We start from the raw sequence: 20,868 nt of genomic DNA on the forward strand, positions 1-20,868 counted from the left end.
TGCCAAGAGGAAAGAAGATACTGGGCATGTTAGTTTAGGGTTCTGTGATAATAAAAAATCCTTTCCTCTATTACATTTTCTTTTGATAATTACAAAAAATACTCCAAAGGCTGACTGAATATTTGATCCTAGGTTTCCATCTACTGAAATAGGTTGTTGATTAAAGACCCAAATTCTAATGCGTCCTCCAAAGGACATCATACTATTCAAACATCTGCAAGTTTGGTTCACATCTTACTCACAGGTCACACAGTCTGGCAGCCAATCATTTGGATGTGCCTGCATGATTATAGCACTTTTCAGGGCTTTTTTTGAGCAGGAACACACAGGAACGCAGTTCCCGCTGGCTTCGTGTCAGGGGGTGTGGTCTAATATGCAAATAACTTCATGCTGGGCTTTTTCTACAAAGAGCCCCATGTGAAACATTGGTGATGTCAATGGGTGTGAGTTCCTGTTGGGCTTTTTCTATCAAAAAAGCCCTGGTGCTTTCTCACATTAGATAGACTTCTCACAGCAGCTACCATCCTGACATTCATCTGCTGCCACCAATTATAGTAATAAAGTGGGGGGGGGGGGGAGCTGAGATTTTCAATTGAAATCTACTACTTAGTGCCTCTGCATGCCTTTTGTGTCCATGCATAAAACACACAATCTTGTGATCATTCTGTATGACCACTTCCTGAACAGACAGATGCTGCTGACCATTATATATAGGGATGCCAGCCTCCACGTAGGACCTCAGAGTACACATTTGATCACATCATGGAGGACTACAGGAAAACCTAACATGTAATTAAGCCAACCAAGAGCCCAATACATAATTTGGCAGGACTGAAAATTTACATATAGCTAGGAAGTAAATATCTAACCTGGGAGCTGAATGTCATGGCTCTTCACTGAATCTGCTTTTAGTCTTTCACTATTTACCTCTGCACTGAGTGCCACAGAACCAGACCACTTACATGCAACAGGAAAAAATCTTTTCTCCTGCAACAGTGCCATGTTTGTAGCTCCCAAAAATGGACGCAACATCATCACATGTGAGACTGGCTTTCTTACTTCTGAGGGTCCCCCCCATCTTTGAGGTTTACTACATAAAAGGCACAAAATGGGGACAGGGCATAAAATACATGAACAATTTTGTCAACTATTGGTCTATAACAAATTATGTGGGAGAAGATTTTCAGTATGCAAATACATAATAAAAATCAATTCATTAACTGTTGAATAAAAACTGGTTAGATTTAAACTTGAAATAAAATATCTTAATTCTGATGAAATGGGTTTTTGCAGCCAAGATAAAGTAATATTAAAGTTTTTAAAGTAAATATTGACCATAAAATGGTTCTCATTCTGAGGATAGATTTTTTTCAGCATGCAGTATTCATATTTTTAAAATCCATTATAGGCTCTTAAAGGCTAATTTCAAAGACTATATAATTTCAAGAACATAATCTATTGATTATGTTCACAGTCAGTTCCAGTAATGGTTTTTTTCATCACCTGTTTAGATGGCACCATAAAATCAGAACAAAGATATCCTCCAACTACACAGCTCCGGTATTTATTTGTCTGATGACATTATGAGAAATGTTTACATGACTTTCCCACCTTATTAGACTAGACATAAAAAGAGCTGAATGAAAAGGAATTTTGCAGGCCATCCATCCAAAACCTGACAGAAACAAACTAATGATGCATTCAATCTGAAGCTGACTCCAGGTGCTTTAAGTGATAAAAGAAGGTGAAATGTAAGGGGCCTGACACAAAGTGTGAATAATCAGGTCACCACTATATTTTTAGAAGTGTATGGTTTTGTTCTTTTCCAGAATGCTTGCTCTTTTTTTTCCCCATCTCCCCCCTTTTTTTCCTGTCTGTTTCTCAAAATAATTTGGCCAGTGCTTGCAGAAGGCTGTTCTAGCCTCAGGGATTCTCACACATACTTCTGTTGACAGAGTTCCTGGATAGCAAGCAAGCTGAAATGTCTTTTGTTAAGTATCTATTCATATCCCTTTCTGTACTACCCCAACATTTGGAAGATCCTTTGAGCTGCTGAGTTCCTGCTATTGCACTCATAGAAAAATTGGATTTGAGGTTGTCATACGGAACAGGTAAAATTATCCACAATAAATATTATCTTGGTTTAAATATGTCTGTTCCTGCTTCTTTCATTACTTTTTAAAAAATAGTGCTTTATATAATCTGCAGCCATTGAAGGTAGAGTAAGATAATCAGAAGAAACCTAACCATTATGTTAAAAAGAATTTTCTATTTCTCTCATCACTTTTCCTCTTTGGAATATTAATATCGTGACAACTGTCTTATTTGAAAAGTAATCATTCATCAATAATAGATTTACTGGAAAATAATTTGTTTTCCTTTAAACCGCAAATAGAGAAGATGAAATCATATTTTGTAATGGTTGAAATCAATATTTTGTATTTGTTCATTTTAATATTTTATCAGTAAATAGGATGTTAACATAAGGTGTTATTCACACCTTCACAGACTATAGCAGAAATGAAGGATTTGCAGACACTTCAAGATCAGGCCTCTCCGTAACAAATATGTATAATTAGGCAATTTTATATATTGTTGTGCATATATATACTTCTGCATATATTTTTAAGAACCAGGTTACAAAGCTATATGATACTGTAAGAGTCTACTTGCTTTCTCAGAAATATCCCCAGAATTTATCCCAAAGATAGGAAAGATGCTAAATAAAAATATTGTCCACATTATTTTTATATGCAGTATTGTTTATACAAAGCGACTTCACAGTTTCTTCCAGAGTCCTTCCAGCTAATTGCATTGCTTTAGAGGTGTTCTCAGTTTTGTAAGTCTTGCAATTGCACGTCTTGTTTTCTTTTGGAATGTAAAATAGCCATTCTCATACATTTTCCCCCTTAGAAAAATATATATGGATGTTTAATGAAACAATATATAGTCCATATCTTACACGTTTGCTACAGAAAACACAGCTGTGCACACAGAGTAGTCAGGTTTGCTAAGTAATGTCTACAGCCATTCTTATTTAACCCTATTTCTGTCTTCTAAGACTTCATGAAACCTACACATCTTCAGAAATGCCATCCTGGTCTTAAGGAGAGACAGCATGGGGTAGTTGTTAGATTGTTAGACTGGGATGTGGTAGACTCAGGCTTGAATCCCCATTCTACCATGAAAGCTTGTTAGTTGACCTTGGGCCACTGTCAGCTTCACAGAATTGTTGTGAGGTTAAAATGGAGGATAGAAGAACAATGTAAGCTACCTAGAGCGGAAAGGCAAGGTGTAAATAAAGTAAATAAATAAACTAGAAATTTGCTTTACATAAAAAGTTGCAGTTCTCAGAACACTGAATGCTCAAAATCACATCCTATTCTTATTCAGAACCATACCATATACCAGGGGTGGCCAACGGTAGCTCTCCAGATTTTTTTTGCCTACAACTCCCATCAGCCCCAGCCAGCATGGCCAAGCTACCATTGGCCACCCCTGCCATATACACTGGCTTGGTGGCATCCAATTATGTATATATGAAAATAGGCAGTCTCTGGCAAATAATCGGAGTTATCTAGCTAAAAGTTCGAGATTTCTTAATTTTAAAATATTTCTTCATTTTTACCATTTCACTGGAAGATACAATTGCATTTCTAACCAAACATTTTTAATTTCAGGCACAAGGAAGTCTCGGATACTTTTCCTGATTCTCCAAATAACAATAACAACATAAACTTCCAAGAAACACAGGAAGAATTCTCAGTATAAGGAATTGAAATGGACTGCAGCTTGGCTTCTTCTAATGGATGAAACTTGTAGAGATGGAAACTAAACTCTATGAACAGAAGAAGACATGGCCTCATTCCACACCTGACATAACTGCCATTTCCCCTGAGACATCTAAGATAAAGGATGAAACAAAAAGGAAAATTCAGTGCTATACACAGGAAACTAATTCAAGTTCTTCCTGTATGTCTCGTTTGATATACTGTGAGACACCTTTAGGACTTAGCATGGTTGCTGATCAGTGCTCTATTGATGAACATCACGAGGAAAACCAACTGGATGAAGAATTAATGGATGCCTCAGACTACAACACAACAGATAATCCAAATAAGCCTTCCCAGCCTTTTTCTAGTACACATTCAGATAAGAAAACATGCAGCACTCATGAAACCAGTCTCTTGAAACTTAAGCAAAAAGCTATCACTTGTTCAGATTTTAAATGCTCATCTCACAGGACTATACCTAATTTTCAGTTTGGTGAGGCAGCAGATTTAGAAGCGCCTTCATCAGAGGAGGATTACGATGTTTTCACGGAGCTGCCAATGAGTGAGGAAGTTTTGGTAAACCTGCACAAAATGTACATTTCTGAAAAAAAACAAGGCCAGATTACTAATACAGATGTCTTCCCTGTAATGGCTGACAACAATCATGAGAAGAAATGGAATGAACACAAAACACCTTTGCAGGTAAGAGGAGATGTTTTCATGTCATAAAAAGGGGGGAACTACTGCAAATGGTTTTCTATTTTATTTATTGCCTATGCAATTCAGACCTCTAGGATGCTGCAGTCATAGTCTAGATCAAGAAGGCAGGTTATAGAGAGATGATGGATGGATGAATGGATGGATGGGTGGATGGATGGATGGAACAAGCACTTACATTGCTTGAAGCATCACAGATGAAATAAAGTGGGAATGAGGTCACAGCTCAGGGTTAGTATGCATGCAAAAGACCCAGTGTTCAATCCCAACCATCTCCACACAGAAGGAAGTAGCAAGTCTGAGACTCTATCAGTTGGAACAGACAGTACTCAGCCAGATGGAACAATTTAGAGTACATTTAGATTAAGGAGCTCTTTGATAGGCAGTGCCATCCTAAATTTGGATTTAGAAGTAAGTAACATTGCTTAAGATGACACTGTCAATCTCCTGGCATCTTTTATTTAAATCAATTTGTATCATGACTATAATATTATGGCCATTGGTGGGGTGGTTTAACCCTTTCCTGCATCGTCTACCAACAAGCTACTATTATCTTCCACAGAGGAAAAACCCAACAGGTCTCCTGTCTTTGTTCCCTGCTGAGGCTACCAGCAGCTTGAGTGAGTTAATATCTATTACAAAACAATCCCCAGGGAAATATTAACCCACTGCTTCAGTGTCTTATTCCGATATGAAACTCTCTGCACTGATTTAAAATATCATCATGGTTTCCCTGCATCTTGTTTAGATTTTAACCTCAATATAAAGCAGCTCCATGCTTTATGATCTTCCACATCTATAGTGGATGTTTCGTCAAACAGCCTTCCCCAGTCATCTACACTTTCCCCCCAGCAAGCTGGGTAGATGACTGGGGAAGGCAATGGCAAACCACCCTGTAAAAAGTCTGTCATGAAAACATGAAAGCAACATCACCCCAGAGTTGGAAACGACTGGTGCTTGCACAGGGGACCTTTCCTTTCCTTGGTCAAACAGCAGATTTCAAAATATTTTATTTATTTATTCATTTTAGTATATTTCTATTCCACCCATTCCCCGTAGGGCTCAGGGCAGCATACAAAATATGATAAAAAAATAAAATACAATAAAAACATTTTATAAACAGACAACTCAACAGCACTCAGAAAATTTACCATAATCACATGTTGCCCAGCCTAGCCATCTCACATCATGATATCCCATAGAGATTGCAGATATGATTCTGTTTTTTAGCTATAAAAACATGTGAATAGTATATGCAGATATACGTAACAGACTAAACCAGGGGTGTCAAACTCATTTGTTATGAGGGCCAGATCTGACATAAATAAGACCTTGCTTGGCCGGGCCATGTGTGTCATAAAATGTAATGCCAGGTAGTGGAGACATTAACTTTATAAAGGACACAAACACAATTAAAGATTTTTTAAAAAAACTTTAAATAATACATGCTTAAAAAGATCAGCACTCTTGAGATATTTTATTTAATAGTCTCTGATAACTGAAGGAAGCAAGAGAGAGGGAGAAGGAAGCAGACTTGCTCGTGGGCTTGATAGGATCCCTCCAGGAGCCTGATTTGGCCCTCAGGCCGCATGTCTGACACCCCTAGACTAAACAGTCAAGTCTACTATACTGAAACTGTGACCAAAGACATCATCCACTCCATTATCATTTTGATAGGCACAAACCAGAAAAATGCAGTTTGGGTTGGTTTATTGCTGAACCATGAACCAAACCATGACCTGAACTGAACCTTCTGGTTCCTGAACTGGTTTGTGACCCCACAAACCCCACTGAAAGGGACCACAGTCCCTTGAAACAGGGTTTGTAGAAAACCTGAAAAACAGCTGAGTGGCAGGGAGCAGCCTACTCTGAGTGGCAGGGAGCAGCTGAGTGGCAGGGAGAAGCTGTTTCAGGCTCCTTGCTGCCCAGCTGATTCAGGCTCTCTACTGCTCAGCTGTTTTTCTGGCTTTCTTGAGCAGTCGAAGGGACTGCACAAGAAAGCCTGAAAGTTGAGTGGCTGGGAGTAGGTTTGGGAACGAACATCCTTGATTTCAGCTTTTGTGGGAAAAAGAAAGTTTGTGGAAGTTCATGATGGTAGTCTTGTCACAAACTTCAGTTCATGAACCACAAAATAGGGCAAAGGTCATGATAAATTTTGCTTCATGGTTCAGCTTGTGCCCATCCCTAGTAATAACTCTTGAAGGCAATTTGTGAAATCCCTCAATAGTTCACACAAAAGGATGTTTGGGCTTCATAACCTTGGCTTCTGTCACTTTTGCAACTTTGGATCTCTTAACATTTTTAAGTAGTTATCCCATTTAGCAGTCAGGAAATGTCTGCTTCAGCTCACAGAAATTAAAGTTTCTAAGCATTTTCTTAAGTCCAGGACAATAAATTGACCTTACTGTGCTAAATTAGGTCCTAAATCAAAACTCCAGTTACTTATTACAATGGTGTGTTTATGCAGTTCACCTGAATACAAGTGTAATATTGCTTGAATTTGGTTTGTTGAAGGCATTCATGCAGACAACACAAAAAGCTAGATGTCATAATTTAGTTTATAATAGGATTAGGGATCCAACTTGTATGGAACATATATAACAAGCAGGGGATCCATGAGATCCAGGTTTGTATAAATAGTCCCTTTTTTCTGAACCTGAACACAATATGCAGATTTAATGATCCACACACCAAGGTTTTGGTTCAGAATTAAGAGACAGGAGATGCATAGCAGCCATCATGGCTAAGATTCAAAACATGAGCATTCCAATGCTATCTGTTTTGCTGTTTTCATTAGCACTATTTAGCAGCGTTAAGACAGCAAAGCCAGTATTTATTGGCACAGAGACAAAAATGTGTCGTGTTATTTAGACAATCCTACATGCTATGTCCTATGGAATTTAGTGTACTTGACACATCTGAAGCCACCCAACCTATCAACGCTCTCTTGGTGCAAGCCTGATTCTTATATGTATAGTTTCTATTGGATATTTATTTAGTACAGTTCATAGTTCAGGATCATAGTTGTCCTTGGGCCACTTTTCACCTTTCCACTTCTCTATACCCAAAAAATCTCCATCAAGTTGACAATCAAGTGTAACAGTAATAAATTCACTGCCACAGGAGGTGGTGGCAGCTACAAGTATAGACAGCTTCAAGAAGGGATTGGATAAACATATGGAGCAGATGTCCATCAGTGGCTATTATCCACAAGGTATAGATGGAACTCTCTGTCGGGGCAAATGATACTGTATGTTCTTGGTGCTTGGGGGGGCAACAGTTGGAGGACTTCTAGTGTCCTGGCCCCACTGGCGGATCTCCTGATGGCACCTGGCTTCTTTGGCCACTGTGTGACACTGAGTGTTGGACTGAATTGGCCATTGGCCTGATCCAACATGGTTTCTCTTATGTTCTTAAATGTAAGTAATCCACATGCTGTCGCCCTCTTTTTTTTACTAGTGGATAATACGAGCAAGGAAAGTTGACACCAATTCTCCCTCTAAGCTGTGGAGTCTTGTGAGCAAAAATTCTACTTCGTGAGCTACTGGCATTAAAGCTGTGAGCAAGCGATTTGGCTACTGCATAAATTAGATTGCTCTGAGCCCATCCTTCCTGAGTTAAGACAAAAACGAGTGATCCAGAGGCTAAAAAACTGTGAGCTAGCTCACACTAACTCAGCTTAGAGGGAACACTGGTTGACCCATATGTTCAGTACTCCACTATATTACACACATTTCTTTCTGCAAGAATATTCTCAGATGTAGGTAGTTGTCTGGCCAGTGACACACTGCAGTCTCCATGGGCCTCCAGTCTAACTCCTTACATACAAATGCGTTTTAACTATTTTCTCCTACACAATTATAGAGATAGGAAAAGGAATCTAGGACCTTGCCTCCCCTGCCAATCACTGACAAAGGCTTGGGTAAGGTAGCCAGGTCCCTCCAGGCTACCAATGGGGGTGGAGGGGTACAGTTGTTGTCTCAAGGTTAAGGAACTCCTTGAGATTTGGGAGTAGAGTTTGAAGAGGTTAGGGATATCTGTAGCATACAATGTCATGAAGTCCACCCTCCAAAGCCTGCATATTCTCTAAGGAAATTCATCTCTGTAGTCTGGAGATGAGATGTAATTCCAGGTGATCCCCAGGTCAGTTCTGCTTCTCAATTCTGTGCCTTAGCTTGTACATAAGAAATGGTACAAAACTATTCCTATAAGGAGGGAAGTGATTAAAATGTTTTGTCTGTGTCATGCCTTGGTGAGTGATACTGATATTACAACCTTTCATCCCTTGCTAAAAATATTAACAAAATTGGTGATTTTTAAGTGGGAATACTTTTCACAGCCGCCCCCCCCCCCCCCAGTTCACCCTTCTCGCAATTGACACACCTGATAACTGGAAATTTAGTTTAGGTAACCTGCAAATGACACCATTTATTTGATTTGCATGAAATTTCAATGAAACTTACTTGCTGACTGCATAACAGCATAGGACCAATAATATAGCATTTGAACAGGGGGAGAGGGAGCACAGTCTATACTAACTGATTTCCAGGTTGAATTAGACAACTGTAAAGTGAGTAACTTTTGAAGCTGGTTCTGCAATTAAGTAATGAAGAATGACAGCAGGTGGGATCATGGAACCTATTATGTTGCACAAGTTTTAGCCTTAGGCTCACGTTACTAAGTAATAACCCTGCCTCTTGGAAAGTTTTAAAAATGCTATGACTTACATTTAAACTATTCAACTGCATTTTTGCTTTTATACTTTTAAATTACTAAAGGATTAAAGACAAAATAAATCATAGGGCTAATTTCTTGGAAATGTGGTTTACAAGACACAAAGCAATTAGTAATTTATTAGATTCTCAGGACAGAAATGCACGAAGCCATATAGTTATGATTAGTTCATATTTTATGCAGCAGCAAAGATGTAAGCACTATTGAACATTTATTTCTTTATGTTATTTGTAGTCTGCCTTTCTCACTGGGATTCAAACCAGATTACAAAGAGCGAGATGAGACATTCAATAAGCACTTAAATAGGATTAGGGTTATAGAAGTCTGGCACCAACCAGAAATCAGATGTAAGGGGCCATTTTATGGGCTAGGCTGAGTTGGCAGAAAGCATTTTTTGCAGCTGTGTTAATTTGCTTCTCCAGCAATCATGTTGGATCCAATATAACCTCAACGCTTTAACTTCAGTTAGAAAGGGTCATCTGAATTCCTTCAAAAGAGGAGAGCATAGTGTCCTTCAAGATGTCCACCTTTTCAACCAGCATTGGGTCAGTGGCTCTGCTGTGTGATTGAGAGAGCCTGGCAAAGCAAACTATTCCTCTCCAAGGGAGGAGCCTCAGCCAATTGAGAAAATAGAGGCTTTGCTCTGTAGCTCCTGTGTGATTGAGCAAACCTGGCAAAGCAAGCTATGATGCAGAAGGAAGCAAGAGAGAGGGAAGCAGATGACAGCCAGTTGCTCAGGGGGCTGATAGGAGCCCTCTGGGGGCCTGATTTGGCCCTCAGGTTACATGTTTGACACCCCTGCCTTAGGTTGCTCTGCTTTTGTTTTCCTGTTAGTCTGAAGAAGCGGGTTGAAATACACCAGATGGTTACATTTAGTGGTTCCAGTGAGTCAGTTGCCCCAATGTGTGTGCTGTTTTCAGTTTGGCTGCTTTGTGTGTGTGTGCATGTGTGTTCAATTTCATTTGGTGGAAGTGCAGCCATTTTCTGGGGTATGGGGAAATGAAGAACTCTGCTGCTTCTCCTCCTTTTACAAACTCACCAGGAAGAACCAGATGGCTCTACTTACTTGCCCCACCCATTCTGCTTTCCTCTTGGTCTCCCATCCAAGCTGGCTGAACTTCCATGAAATGAACTGTACACACATACACACAAAGCAGCTAAATTAAACACAGCGTACACTCTCTCTTGTGATCTCACTGGGGCAGCTGATTCATCCAGCAACTGCTTGAAGACTGCCGGTAAGGGGGACCTCAGACTGCTCGTATTTAGCTTACAGTCCATTTTTACCCCAAGATCTTGTTGGGGTAAACAACTGCCAAGAAGTATGTCTCCCATCTAGTATGGATGCTTGCAATTTTTGTTACCCAGTTGCAGAACTCTGCAGTTATCCTTGTTGAACTGCATCTGTCCACTTTTCCAGTATGTTCAGATCTTGTTGAATGATGTCTTCCAAGATATTCACTACCCTTCCCAGTTTGATATCATCTGCGAATTAATTAGTAGTTCCTACACCCCCTCCTTCAGATCATTTATAAAAATGAAAAGTCCCGAGCCCAGAACTGATAACACTGTTGATAACAGTGCCTATCCGGGCTACGAATTGAGTGCCGGATCTATTTCAAGGTTTTAGTTTTGGCATTTAAAGCCTTACACAGCCTGGACCAATGTATCTACGGGACTGCCTCTCCCCATATGTGCCCTGCAAATCATTACAATCCAGCTCACAACATCTGTTGACCGTCCCTGGCCAGGACATCTGACTTGCCTCAACCAGGGCTAGGGCCTTTTCGGCCTTGACCCTGGTCTGGTGGAATCAGCTCCCTACAGCGCCCTCACTGTAGGGCCTGCAAAACAGAGCTATTGCGCCAGGCCTTTGGTTGAGGCAGCGGGCATCCTATTCCATTGGCTGGCCCTTTGCTGTGATACCTCTCTGCTGCGATATTATCCTTTAATTAGTTCTAGACCTTCAGTATGTTTAATATGTTCCCAACTGAGCCACCATCGATAACTTATTTATAATCTATTTCTAATTGTTTATAATGTATTGTATTGTTTTGTACTGGCTTGATTTTAAATGTATGTTTTAAATTGTTATCTATTATGTTGTTATCTGACCTGAGCCTATTCTTGGGAGAGATTAATATAAATTGCCGGAGGGAGGGAGGGAGGGAGGGAGGGAGGAAGGAAGGAAGGAAGGAAGGAAGGAAGGAAGGAAGGAAGGAAGGAAGGAAGGAAGGAAGGAAGGAAGGAAGGAAGGAAGGAAGGAAAGGTTGGTCTGGCTTCGACCTGTTGGGGACAAATCCATGCTTACTTCCCCAGATCATAAAGTTGTCCTTCAGATCCTCACACAGGGCTTTTATTGTAGAAAAAGACCAGCAGGAACTTATTTGCATTTTAGGCTACACCCTCTGGTGCCAAGCCAGCCAGAGCCGTGTTCCTGTGTATTCCTGCTAAAAAAAAAAAAAGCCCTGTGCTCACATATTGACTTCTTTAAAATCTGTTCCAGTATCTTCCCTGGAACAGAGGTCAGACTGTCTGGCCCTTAGTTTCCTGAGACACCCTACCTTCCTTCCTTTTTTGAAGATTAGGATAACATTCACCATCCTCCAGTCTTGTGGCACATCTCCCAATCCTCAAGAGGTCTTGAAGATGATGGACAAAGGCTCTGCAAGCTCTCTAGAAAGTTCTTTGAACACTCTCAGGTGCACAGCATCTGGCCTCAGGAATTTGTACTCATCCAATGCAGCCAGGTGCCTCTCAACAACTTCACTATCTGTTTCAATCAGCAAGCCAGATGCCATGCTTTGCCTACTACCATCTCTAGATAAGCCCTTTCTCATCTTCAGGGGGGAAACAGAGGCAAAATAGGCATGGAGCCTTTCTGCTTTCTCTCCTTCATCAGAGTTTCTCCATTTTCATCCAGCAGTGGGCCTGTTACTTCTTTTACGGAGGTGCTGTGTCTAGGTTACAGGGGGTTGGAATCAGAGATCAGGCTTCCATCCTTTGATGGGGCTCCACTGATGCCCATGTCAAGGGTGAAGAGCTTGGCGGTATTCCTGGATGCCTCTTTGACTATGGAGGCCCAGGTTACCACCACTGCCAGATCAGCCTTTTTCCAAATGAGGCGGGTCAGACAGTTGGTCCGGTATCTCGCCCCCCCATGACCTGGCCACAGTAACCCATGCAATGGTCACTTCCAGGCTAAATTATTGTAACTCTCTCTACGTGGGGCTGCCCTTGACCCTCCTCTGGAAATTCCAGCTGGTGCAGAATGCTGCTGCATGGATGTTGACTTTGTCGCCTGTACGGGCACGGATCCATCCTGTGCTGCGTGAACTGCACTGGCTACCCATTGAGTACCGGATTGGGTTCAAGGTATTGGTACTCACCTTTAAAGCCCTTTAAGGCCAGCATACCTTCAGGACCGCCTCTCCCTATATGAGCCCTGTAGGTCCTTACAATCAGCAACCCAACAACTTTTGGTAATGCCCAGCCCCAGAGATGTCCATCTGGCCTCGACAAGGGCCAGGGCCTTTTCAGCACTGGCCCCTGCCTGGTGGAATAAGCTCTCCCTGGAGATCCGGGCCATGTGGGATCTGCTTTAATTCCGGAGGGCCTGTAAAACAGAGCTCTCTTGCCAGGCTTTCAGCTGAGGCAGTGGGTGTCACTTGTTACTGGCCTTCACCCCTCATTCTATCCCAGCACTACAAGATCTGCTGGACCTGAACAATAGGTCACGTCCGTGAGGCAGAATCTGCCATCTTAGTCTTTGTAATTTTAATTTTATATATTTTAAATTGGTCTTTTAATGTTTTTATTGTTGATTATTTTTATGACGTAACTCGCCCTGAGCCTGTTCTACGGGAAGGGCAGGCAAAAAATTGAATAAAATAAGACTTCCGGGGTTGGAAAATGCCGAGCTGAATTGCTTCTCAGAAGGGGAGCAGGCTGGGGCTTCTGTTCAGGGTAGTGGAGGGCAATTTAATGCCTACTGCCTACTTTTCTCAGTCAGAGATCAGTCCAAGATATGCACAGGAAACTCTGAGATTTACCTTGGCTAAAAGGGAGTCCCGGCGGGGCCTCCTTTGAGGCTTTGAGGGGTCTCTGGAGACGAGTTGCATATTCATCATCTGCAGAAGTTTCCAGAGTCATTTATTTGACATAAGCTCGACAGGATCCTAACCTTCTTTGAGACTGCTAAACATCTAAAGCTATACAAGACCGGTGTTGGATCTAGATAACTGCAGAAAAAGGTACTGATGACTATCTTCATTCCGGGACTATTTAAAGTTAAACAAAATAAAATCAGAAGGTGGGAAATAGAGATTCAGAAAGCTTGGAAGAAGAAGGGGCGAAATTTGAACTTTGTAAATTTAAAGGACAGTGCTAAAAAGTGGAAAGGAATTTATTGTTTTGTCTACTTGCGGTTTTTGTGAAAAAGCCCCACCATCACAGATTTGCAGCTCTCACAGTCAACACAGGAAATACGTCAAACATCGCAAGATCTTTTTACCAGTGAAAATGGGATTTGGTGGCAAGAAAAGCAGGAAGTGTCAGATGGAAAAGGGAAATCATTGAAGCAGCTAGCCTACTCTAGGACTATAATATCATAGAAAAACATCGGCGGCCATTGCTAGGAGGTCAAAATTTAATCAAAGTTTTTAAAGTGTTCGGGACATTAAAAATTGGTGAAGCTGACAGAGGTGACAATTATAAAGTAAATACTATTGGACATTATCACTGATAATTATTTTAGAAGCCTTTTGAAGGAAATTTTTTTTTAAATGGAAGCAGAAAGTTGCGACCGCCATTTTGGAAGAAATAAAAACTTTAAAAATTAATTTCTGAGCCCAGGAGGCTCTGAGGATGGCAAAATCAGGCTTATTGAAAAGGGCAAGCCTTACTCTATCAAACCTGATAGTTTAAATTTAATTTGGAGAGGTCAAAATTTTCGGGGTTTTTTAAATGTCAGGGCATAAGTTAACCCGTGCAAGGACTGCCTCAATGGAGAAAATGCAAGAGCAATTAGAAGCAATGGAAGCCAGGATGATGAAAGGGGTGAGAGATATGATAACTGCTTCTAAAAAAGAAATTAGAAAAGACATTGAAGAGCTAAGGAAAGATATAGAAGATCTCAGAAATGAGACTGGTAACATCAAAGAAAGTGCAAGAGGTGGAAGAGAGTGAAAGTACATGATTCCACCTTCCTAAAAATGCAAGAAAAGATGGCAATTCATGACTGCAAATTGATGGAAACCCAGACACGTCTGAGAGGAGTACCTGAGGATGAAGAGACTGATTTGAAAGGATATATAATAAGAATATTTGAAAGGATATATCATAAGAATAATTTTCTTGGCATATAGTGAGTTCACTCTATACATATGTATAGAGTGAACTCACTATATGCCAAGAAAAATAATCTACCAAGGGATGTGGTTATAAGATATATGACAAAAGAAATGGTGGGAAAAATCTTGAATAAAAATTTTGAAAAGACATTGATAGTGGGAGGCAGCAGAGTGAGAATCATGAAAAAATTGCCAAGACAAGTGATAAATGACAGAAAAGCATATAAAAAATTGACAGAAAAACTACGTGACAATGAAATGAGGTACAGATGGCTAATACCTGAAGGTCTGAGCTTTGAGCTGCAAGGAAAAAGGATTACAATTACAAGCACACAGGAACTGCATAGGTTTTATGAAGAACATAAAGAATTTGCACCATGATGGATTACAAATTATTATCTTGGAATGGACTAAATTCACCACAAAAAAGAAAGGCAACGTTTCATTGGATTCAAAAGCAAAATTGTAATATAGTTTGTTTACAAGAAGTGCATATCAAACAAAAGGATTACAAATATTTATGGAATAAACAACTGGGACTAGAATTTTATTCATTGACTGAACAGAAGAAAAGGGGAGTGATTTCCTATATTAAACAAGAATTGGAACCGAAATTAGTGTTTAAAGATAAAGATGGAAGATTTGTAGCGGTAGAAATAATATTAAATGCAAAAAAAAGTTATTGGGACTATATGCACCAAATGGTGCAAAGGATGCTTTTTTAAAAGACATTATACAACAATTTGATGAACTGACTTATGACCAAGTTTTGATAATGGGAGACTTTAATGGAACAATTAAGAACACACTGGATAGGTCTGGGGGTAAAAAAAAAATAAGAAGAAAGGAAAATTGCCAAACTCTTTTTTTGAATTGGTCAAACAAGAAAATTTGGAGGATATATGGAGGAAATTTAATCCTGAAGTGCGGGACTATACCTTTTTTTTCAGCAAGACATAAAACTTTTTCCAGAATTGACATGTTGTGGGGCACTAAAGACTTAGGCCTTATAACAAAGAAAATAGAGATTTTACCTAAAATTGGGGCTGACCATAACCCAATAATGTGGATTACAAAATTGTCTAAGAAGTTGAGAAGATGGAGATTGAATGAAGATTTACTACAGAATAAAGAAATAGTGACATCTCTAGAAAATGAAACTAAAGCTTTCTTCCAAATAAACGATAAAGAGGATATAGAATTTCAGACGGTCTGGGATGCTTATAAAGCATTAATGAGAGGAATATTGATTACATTGAATAACAAAGATAAGAAGGCAAAAGAAAAACAGATGTTGGACATTCAAAATGAAAAAAAGAAAAAAGAAGGGGAACTGAGAAAAAGGTCAGGGAAAAAGAATATTATAAGGGAGATTACAATATTACAAACACAAATGAGATATTTGTTAAATAAAGAACTGGAATGGAATCTGAAAAGATTGCAGCAGAAATCTTTCGAGGGAACAAACAAACCCGAAAAATATTTGGCCTGGCAACTGAAGAAAAAGAGAGAGAGTAAAATTATTAATAAAATTGTGGTGGATGGAAGAGAGGTGGTAGATCAAGAAGGAATAAAAAGAGAATTCTTTAAGTATTATGCCAAGTTATTTAAAGGTGTTAAAATAAGGAAAGAAAAGATGGATGAGCACTTACAAAAGATAAAAATAGCACCCCTAGCCAAAAATATGCGAAAAGTTTTGAAGAAGAAGAAGATATTGGATTTATATTCCGCCCTCTACTCCGAATAGTCTCAGAGCAGCTCACAATCTCCTTTACCTTCCTCCCCCACAACAAACACCCTGTGAGGTGGGTGGGGCTGAGAGGGCTCTCACAGCAGCTGCCTTTTCAAGGACAACCTCTGCCAGAGCTATGGCTGACCCAAGGCCATGCTAGCAGGTGCAAGTGGAGGAGTGGGGAATCAAACCCGGTTCTCCCAGATAAGAGTCCGCACACTTAACCACTACACCAAACTGGCTATCCAGTTGAACGATCCAATTAAAAAAATAGAAATTGAAGCAGCAATTAATGCAATGAAAAATGGAAAAGCACCTGGGCCAGATGGATATAGGGTTTCTTCCCAAAAGGCAAATAAGAGACAATATCAGAACTGTTGTAAATATTGTAGAATATTATGAAAGACATCCAGAAAAGGAAGTAGCATTATTCTTTGCGGATGCAGAGAAAGCATTTGACAATTTAAATTGGGATTTTATGTTTGCAGTAATGGAGAAAATGGAGCTGGGAGAAAGCGTTATAAGAATGATAAAAGCAATATATACTGAACAACGGGCAAGGCTATGTATAAATGCTGATCTTACAGAAGCCATGATAATTAGTAAAGGTACAAGACAAGGTTGTCCACTTTCCCCATTGTTGTTTATAATGACTCTTGAAATATTACTGATGCAAATTCAAGAAGATAAAGAAATAGAAGGATTAAAAGTAAAAGGATTTACTTACAAATACAGAGCATTTGCAGATGATATAATGTTTATAAATGAAAACCCCATACAAGTCACACCTTTGTTGTTAGCCAAATGACAAGAATATGGGGAGTTGGCAGGACTTTGTATTAATAAAGAAAAATCAAAACTTCTATGTAAAAATATGCAAATAAATAAGCAACAAAAATTGCAGAGACTAACGGGCTGTGAAGTTACCTCCAAGATAAAATATTTAGGTGTGGAGATAACAATGAAGAATATTGATTTGTTCGAAAATAATTATGAGAAGCTATGGCGTAAAATCGATGAAGATATGTTAAAGTGGAATAAACTTAATTTGTCACTGTTGGGTAGAATAGCCGCAATTAAAATGAATATTCTACCAAGAATAATGTATTTGTTTCAAACTATTCTGATTGTGAAAAATAGTAAACAATTTAATAAATGGCAAAGAAAAATTTCAGAGTTTGTGTGGGCGAGGAAGAAACCAAGAATTAAAATGAAAATTTTAACAGATGCAAAAGAGAGAGGCAGATTTCAGTTACCAGACTTAAAATTATATCATGAAACAGTTTGCTTAGTATGGATAAAAGAATGGATAATGTTGTTAAACAAAAAAACTCTTAGCGTTGGAAGGTCATGGAAATAAATTTGGCTGGCACGCTTATATGTATTATGGGGGGAAAAAGATAGACGGGTTTTTCTCTCACCATTATATAAGAAACAGCTTGCTAAATACATGGATGAAATATAAGAAATACGGAAATGAGAGAAAACCATTATGGATAGTGCCAGCTGAAGTGATAAAAATAACAGCTGAGATGGGTGAAAAAAAGTGGTTGTCATATAATCAACTACTAAAAATACAAAGTGGCAAAATAGAATTGAAAACTGCTGAAGAGCTGAATAATAAATATGATTGGTTTCAAATGCAACAAATAAAGAGCTTGGTGGAGAATGACATTAAAACTGAAGGAATAAGAAAGCAAACAGAAATGGAAAAAGTTCTGCTTGGAGACAATGAAAAATTAATTTCTAAATTATATAAATTACTTTTAAAATGGTCTACGGAAGATGAAGTAGTGAAATCTCAAATGATTAAGTGGGCAATTAATGTTAATAAAGAAGTACAGATGGCTACATGGGAATATTTGTGAAAGAATTCTATGAAGCTTTCGACGTGTCATAGTATTACAGAGAGAGGTTTTAAAATGATGTATAGATGGTATCTGACTCCTAAGAAATTGGCAAAGATGAATAATAAGATGCCAGACAGATGTTGGAAATGTAAAAAACATGAAGGTTCTTTCTACCATATGTGGCGGACTTGTGAAAGAGCAAAAAAGTATTGGCAGATGATTCAACAAGAAATTTCTAGGATCTTGGGATATGAATTTAAGAAAGTTGCAGAGACTTTTCTGTTGGGATTACAAATGGAAAAAAATTCCAAAAGAAGATAGAACTATAATTTGGTACTTGCTTTCAGCTGCTAGGACATCATATGCACAGTTGTGGAAGCAAGAAAAAATACCAGAGAAATGGGATTGGCTTGTAAAAGTTATGACATGGAGTGAAATGGACAAATTAACAAGAATTTTAAGAGACTATGATTTAGAAGTTTTTAAAATGGAGTGGGAAAAGTTCAGAAGATATGTAGAAAAAGAGTGGAAAATAAAAGGACATTGGACAATTTTTGATAATGATTAAGTCTTAGAAAAAAGAAGAATATTAATTTTTGCTTTTATTAGTTAAGGGCACCTTTAAACATTAGTACTTTAAGTAAATAACACCGGCGGGGGTCAAGTAACGGGGGGAGAGGTGGGTAGAAAGTAATATATGGGATAGATAAAAGAAGTTATTAATGATGCAAGAAATATAATTTGTTACCATATGTTACCAAATAAAATTGTTTTAACAAAAAAAATTGAATAAATATAAATAAATAATTTGCTTCTCAGATAGCTAAAGATGTTTTTCTTGTTGTAGTGAGCCTCCTTGGCCAGCTTTAGCTCATTGTGAGCTTTGGCCTCTCTGATGGCTGACCTAAGGTGTCTCAGCCCTCAGATACTCTTTTTTAGAGGTATGTCATTCCCTCCATTTCTTGAACATTTTCCTTTTCTTCCTTAGCTCATCATAGAGTTGTTATCCATATTCAATCCCCTAACATGTTTTCTGCCTTACTGGAATAGTGATGGCTTGAACTTGAAAGAGCTCATTTTAGGAGATCCCACTCTTCACTTGCTCCTTTTTCTTTCAGCATTTTTGCCCATGGAATGACTATCCTGATGCCTCTGAGTTCATTATAGTCTCCCCTTACTAAAATCTGGCTACAAACTTCCTTGACCACCCACAACAAAGAGTACTCTAGGCAGTCATCATTACTTTCCCCTAAGGTCCCCACCACCTTCACCCATCTACCAGCTCTTGCCTGTTGGTTAAGTCAAATATAGCCAAACTCCTTGTAGTTTCCTCCACTATTTGAAAAAGGAAACAGTCAGCCAGGCAGGTTAGAAAGTTCCAAGACTTGGAAAAAGGGGTATGCAAAATTTTATACTGACATTTTTCAGTTCAAGCCTATTGGACCTGAAAATTTTGGGATTCCTGAAAAATCCCAGAAATCCCACATCAGAAATCCTGTTGTTTTTTTTTTTCCCAGGTAAATTTTCAGTAAGTTTTCAGTTTTTAAAAAGCCAACCCAATCCTGGGAACAGCTTGGTTTCTCTTGAAGCCCAGTTTAAACCAGACTGCAGGAGAAACCAGTTCAAAGCCGAGCCAGTGCAGAGCTCTCAGCCCAGGTTAAACCAAGCTTCAGGAGAAGTCAGCCCAGGATCCTCCTGCAGCCTAGTTTAAACTGGGCTGCACGAGAAGCCAGCCCCAAGCTGAGCAGGTGGGAATAGTCTGTTCCCTGCTGACACAGCTGATCCTCAGGCTGTCTTCTGTAGTCCTTTAAACTTCAAGGGGACTGCAGTAGAAGTCTGATAAACAGCTTCCTTCTGCCTCTATGCTGTTTTGGGATCTTACCAGTAATCCCAATGTGTCTGGGTTTTGGGGGGGGAATTCCCCCCCACCTCCAGTTTTCTTCCAAATATGGGATGCTGAAATATACCTGGAAATACCAGTAAGGTGCTTTTGGGTATATTTTTGGCTTGGGTAAATCCAAACACACACTCCTCCTATTCTGGATGTGTGTGAAATCCAAACACACACTCCTCCTATTCTGGATGCTTAAAAGAGTTTGTCTCCCAGCACAAATCTGGACATTTGGAGTTACCCATAACTACAAGGTCATGTTGCTTGGATCCACTGCCAAACTGCTCAAGGAGGTCAGGAATCACCTCCTTACCATGGGCAAGTGGTCTGCGGCTGACTTCAGCCACAACTCTGTCCTTTCCCTTATCCTCACCCAGATACTTTCCACTGGGATGTCACCTGCTTCTTTCAGTATTTCCTGACAAACCTTTTCCTTATATATAGTGCTCTTCTGCCTCCTCTTCTACCCCTTTTTTTCCTTGAACAACTCATATCCATCTACTACTACATTCCAGTCATGGGAATCTGTCCAGGGTCAGACCTCCCCCCTCTCCCCCACACTTACCTCCAAAGAGACAGAAGCCTTCAGAGCATGCCAAGAGAATTGTCCAGGGAAGACTATAGAAGCCCAATGCGATGCTGCAGGAGCAGCTTCCCAGCTTACCATGATGCCCAGAGATGCTAGGCAGGCCAAGGCCAGCCAATAGCCAGCTTCCAAGGGTCAGCAGCAGAGGCATGGGCCACAAGGGTGGCAGAGGAGCAGCAGAACCCACCACAGGTGGTGGCCCTTTCCTCATCTGTTATGGGAGCCAAAAAAGCT

The 20,868-nt window shown here is 39.6% G+C and overlaps 1 protein-coding gene across 1 annotated transcript in view; it reads left to right on the top strand.

Annotated features, from left to right (window-relative positions):
• Positions 1-20,868, top strand: part of LOC132569120 (uncharacterized) — a 143,907-nt gene that overhangs the window by 26,791 nt on the left and 96,248 nt on the right. The window contains exon 2 of the mRNA XM_060235300.1: positions 3,681-4,475. Coding sequence (XP_060091283.1) covers positions 3,810-4,475 — 666 coding nt within the window. The 5' untranslated portion in view covers positions 3,681-3,809. The remainder of the gene's footprint in view (positions 1-3,680; positions 4,476-20,868) is intronic.

This window comes from Heteronotia binoei, chromosome 3, assembly GCF_032191835.1.
Source record: "Heteronotia binoei isolate CCM8104 ecotype False Entrance Well chromosome 3, APGP_CSIRO_Hbin_v1, whole genome shotgun sequence".
Taxonomy (NCBI): domain Eukaryota; kingdom Metazoa; phylum Chordata; class Lepidosauria; order Squamata; family Gekkonidae; genus Heteronotia; species Heteronotia binoei.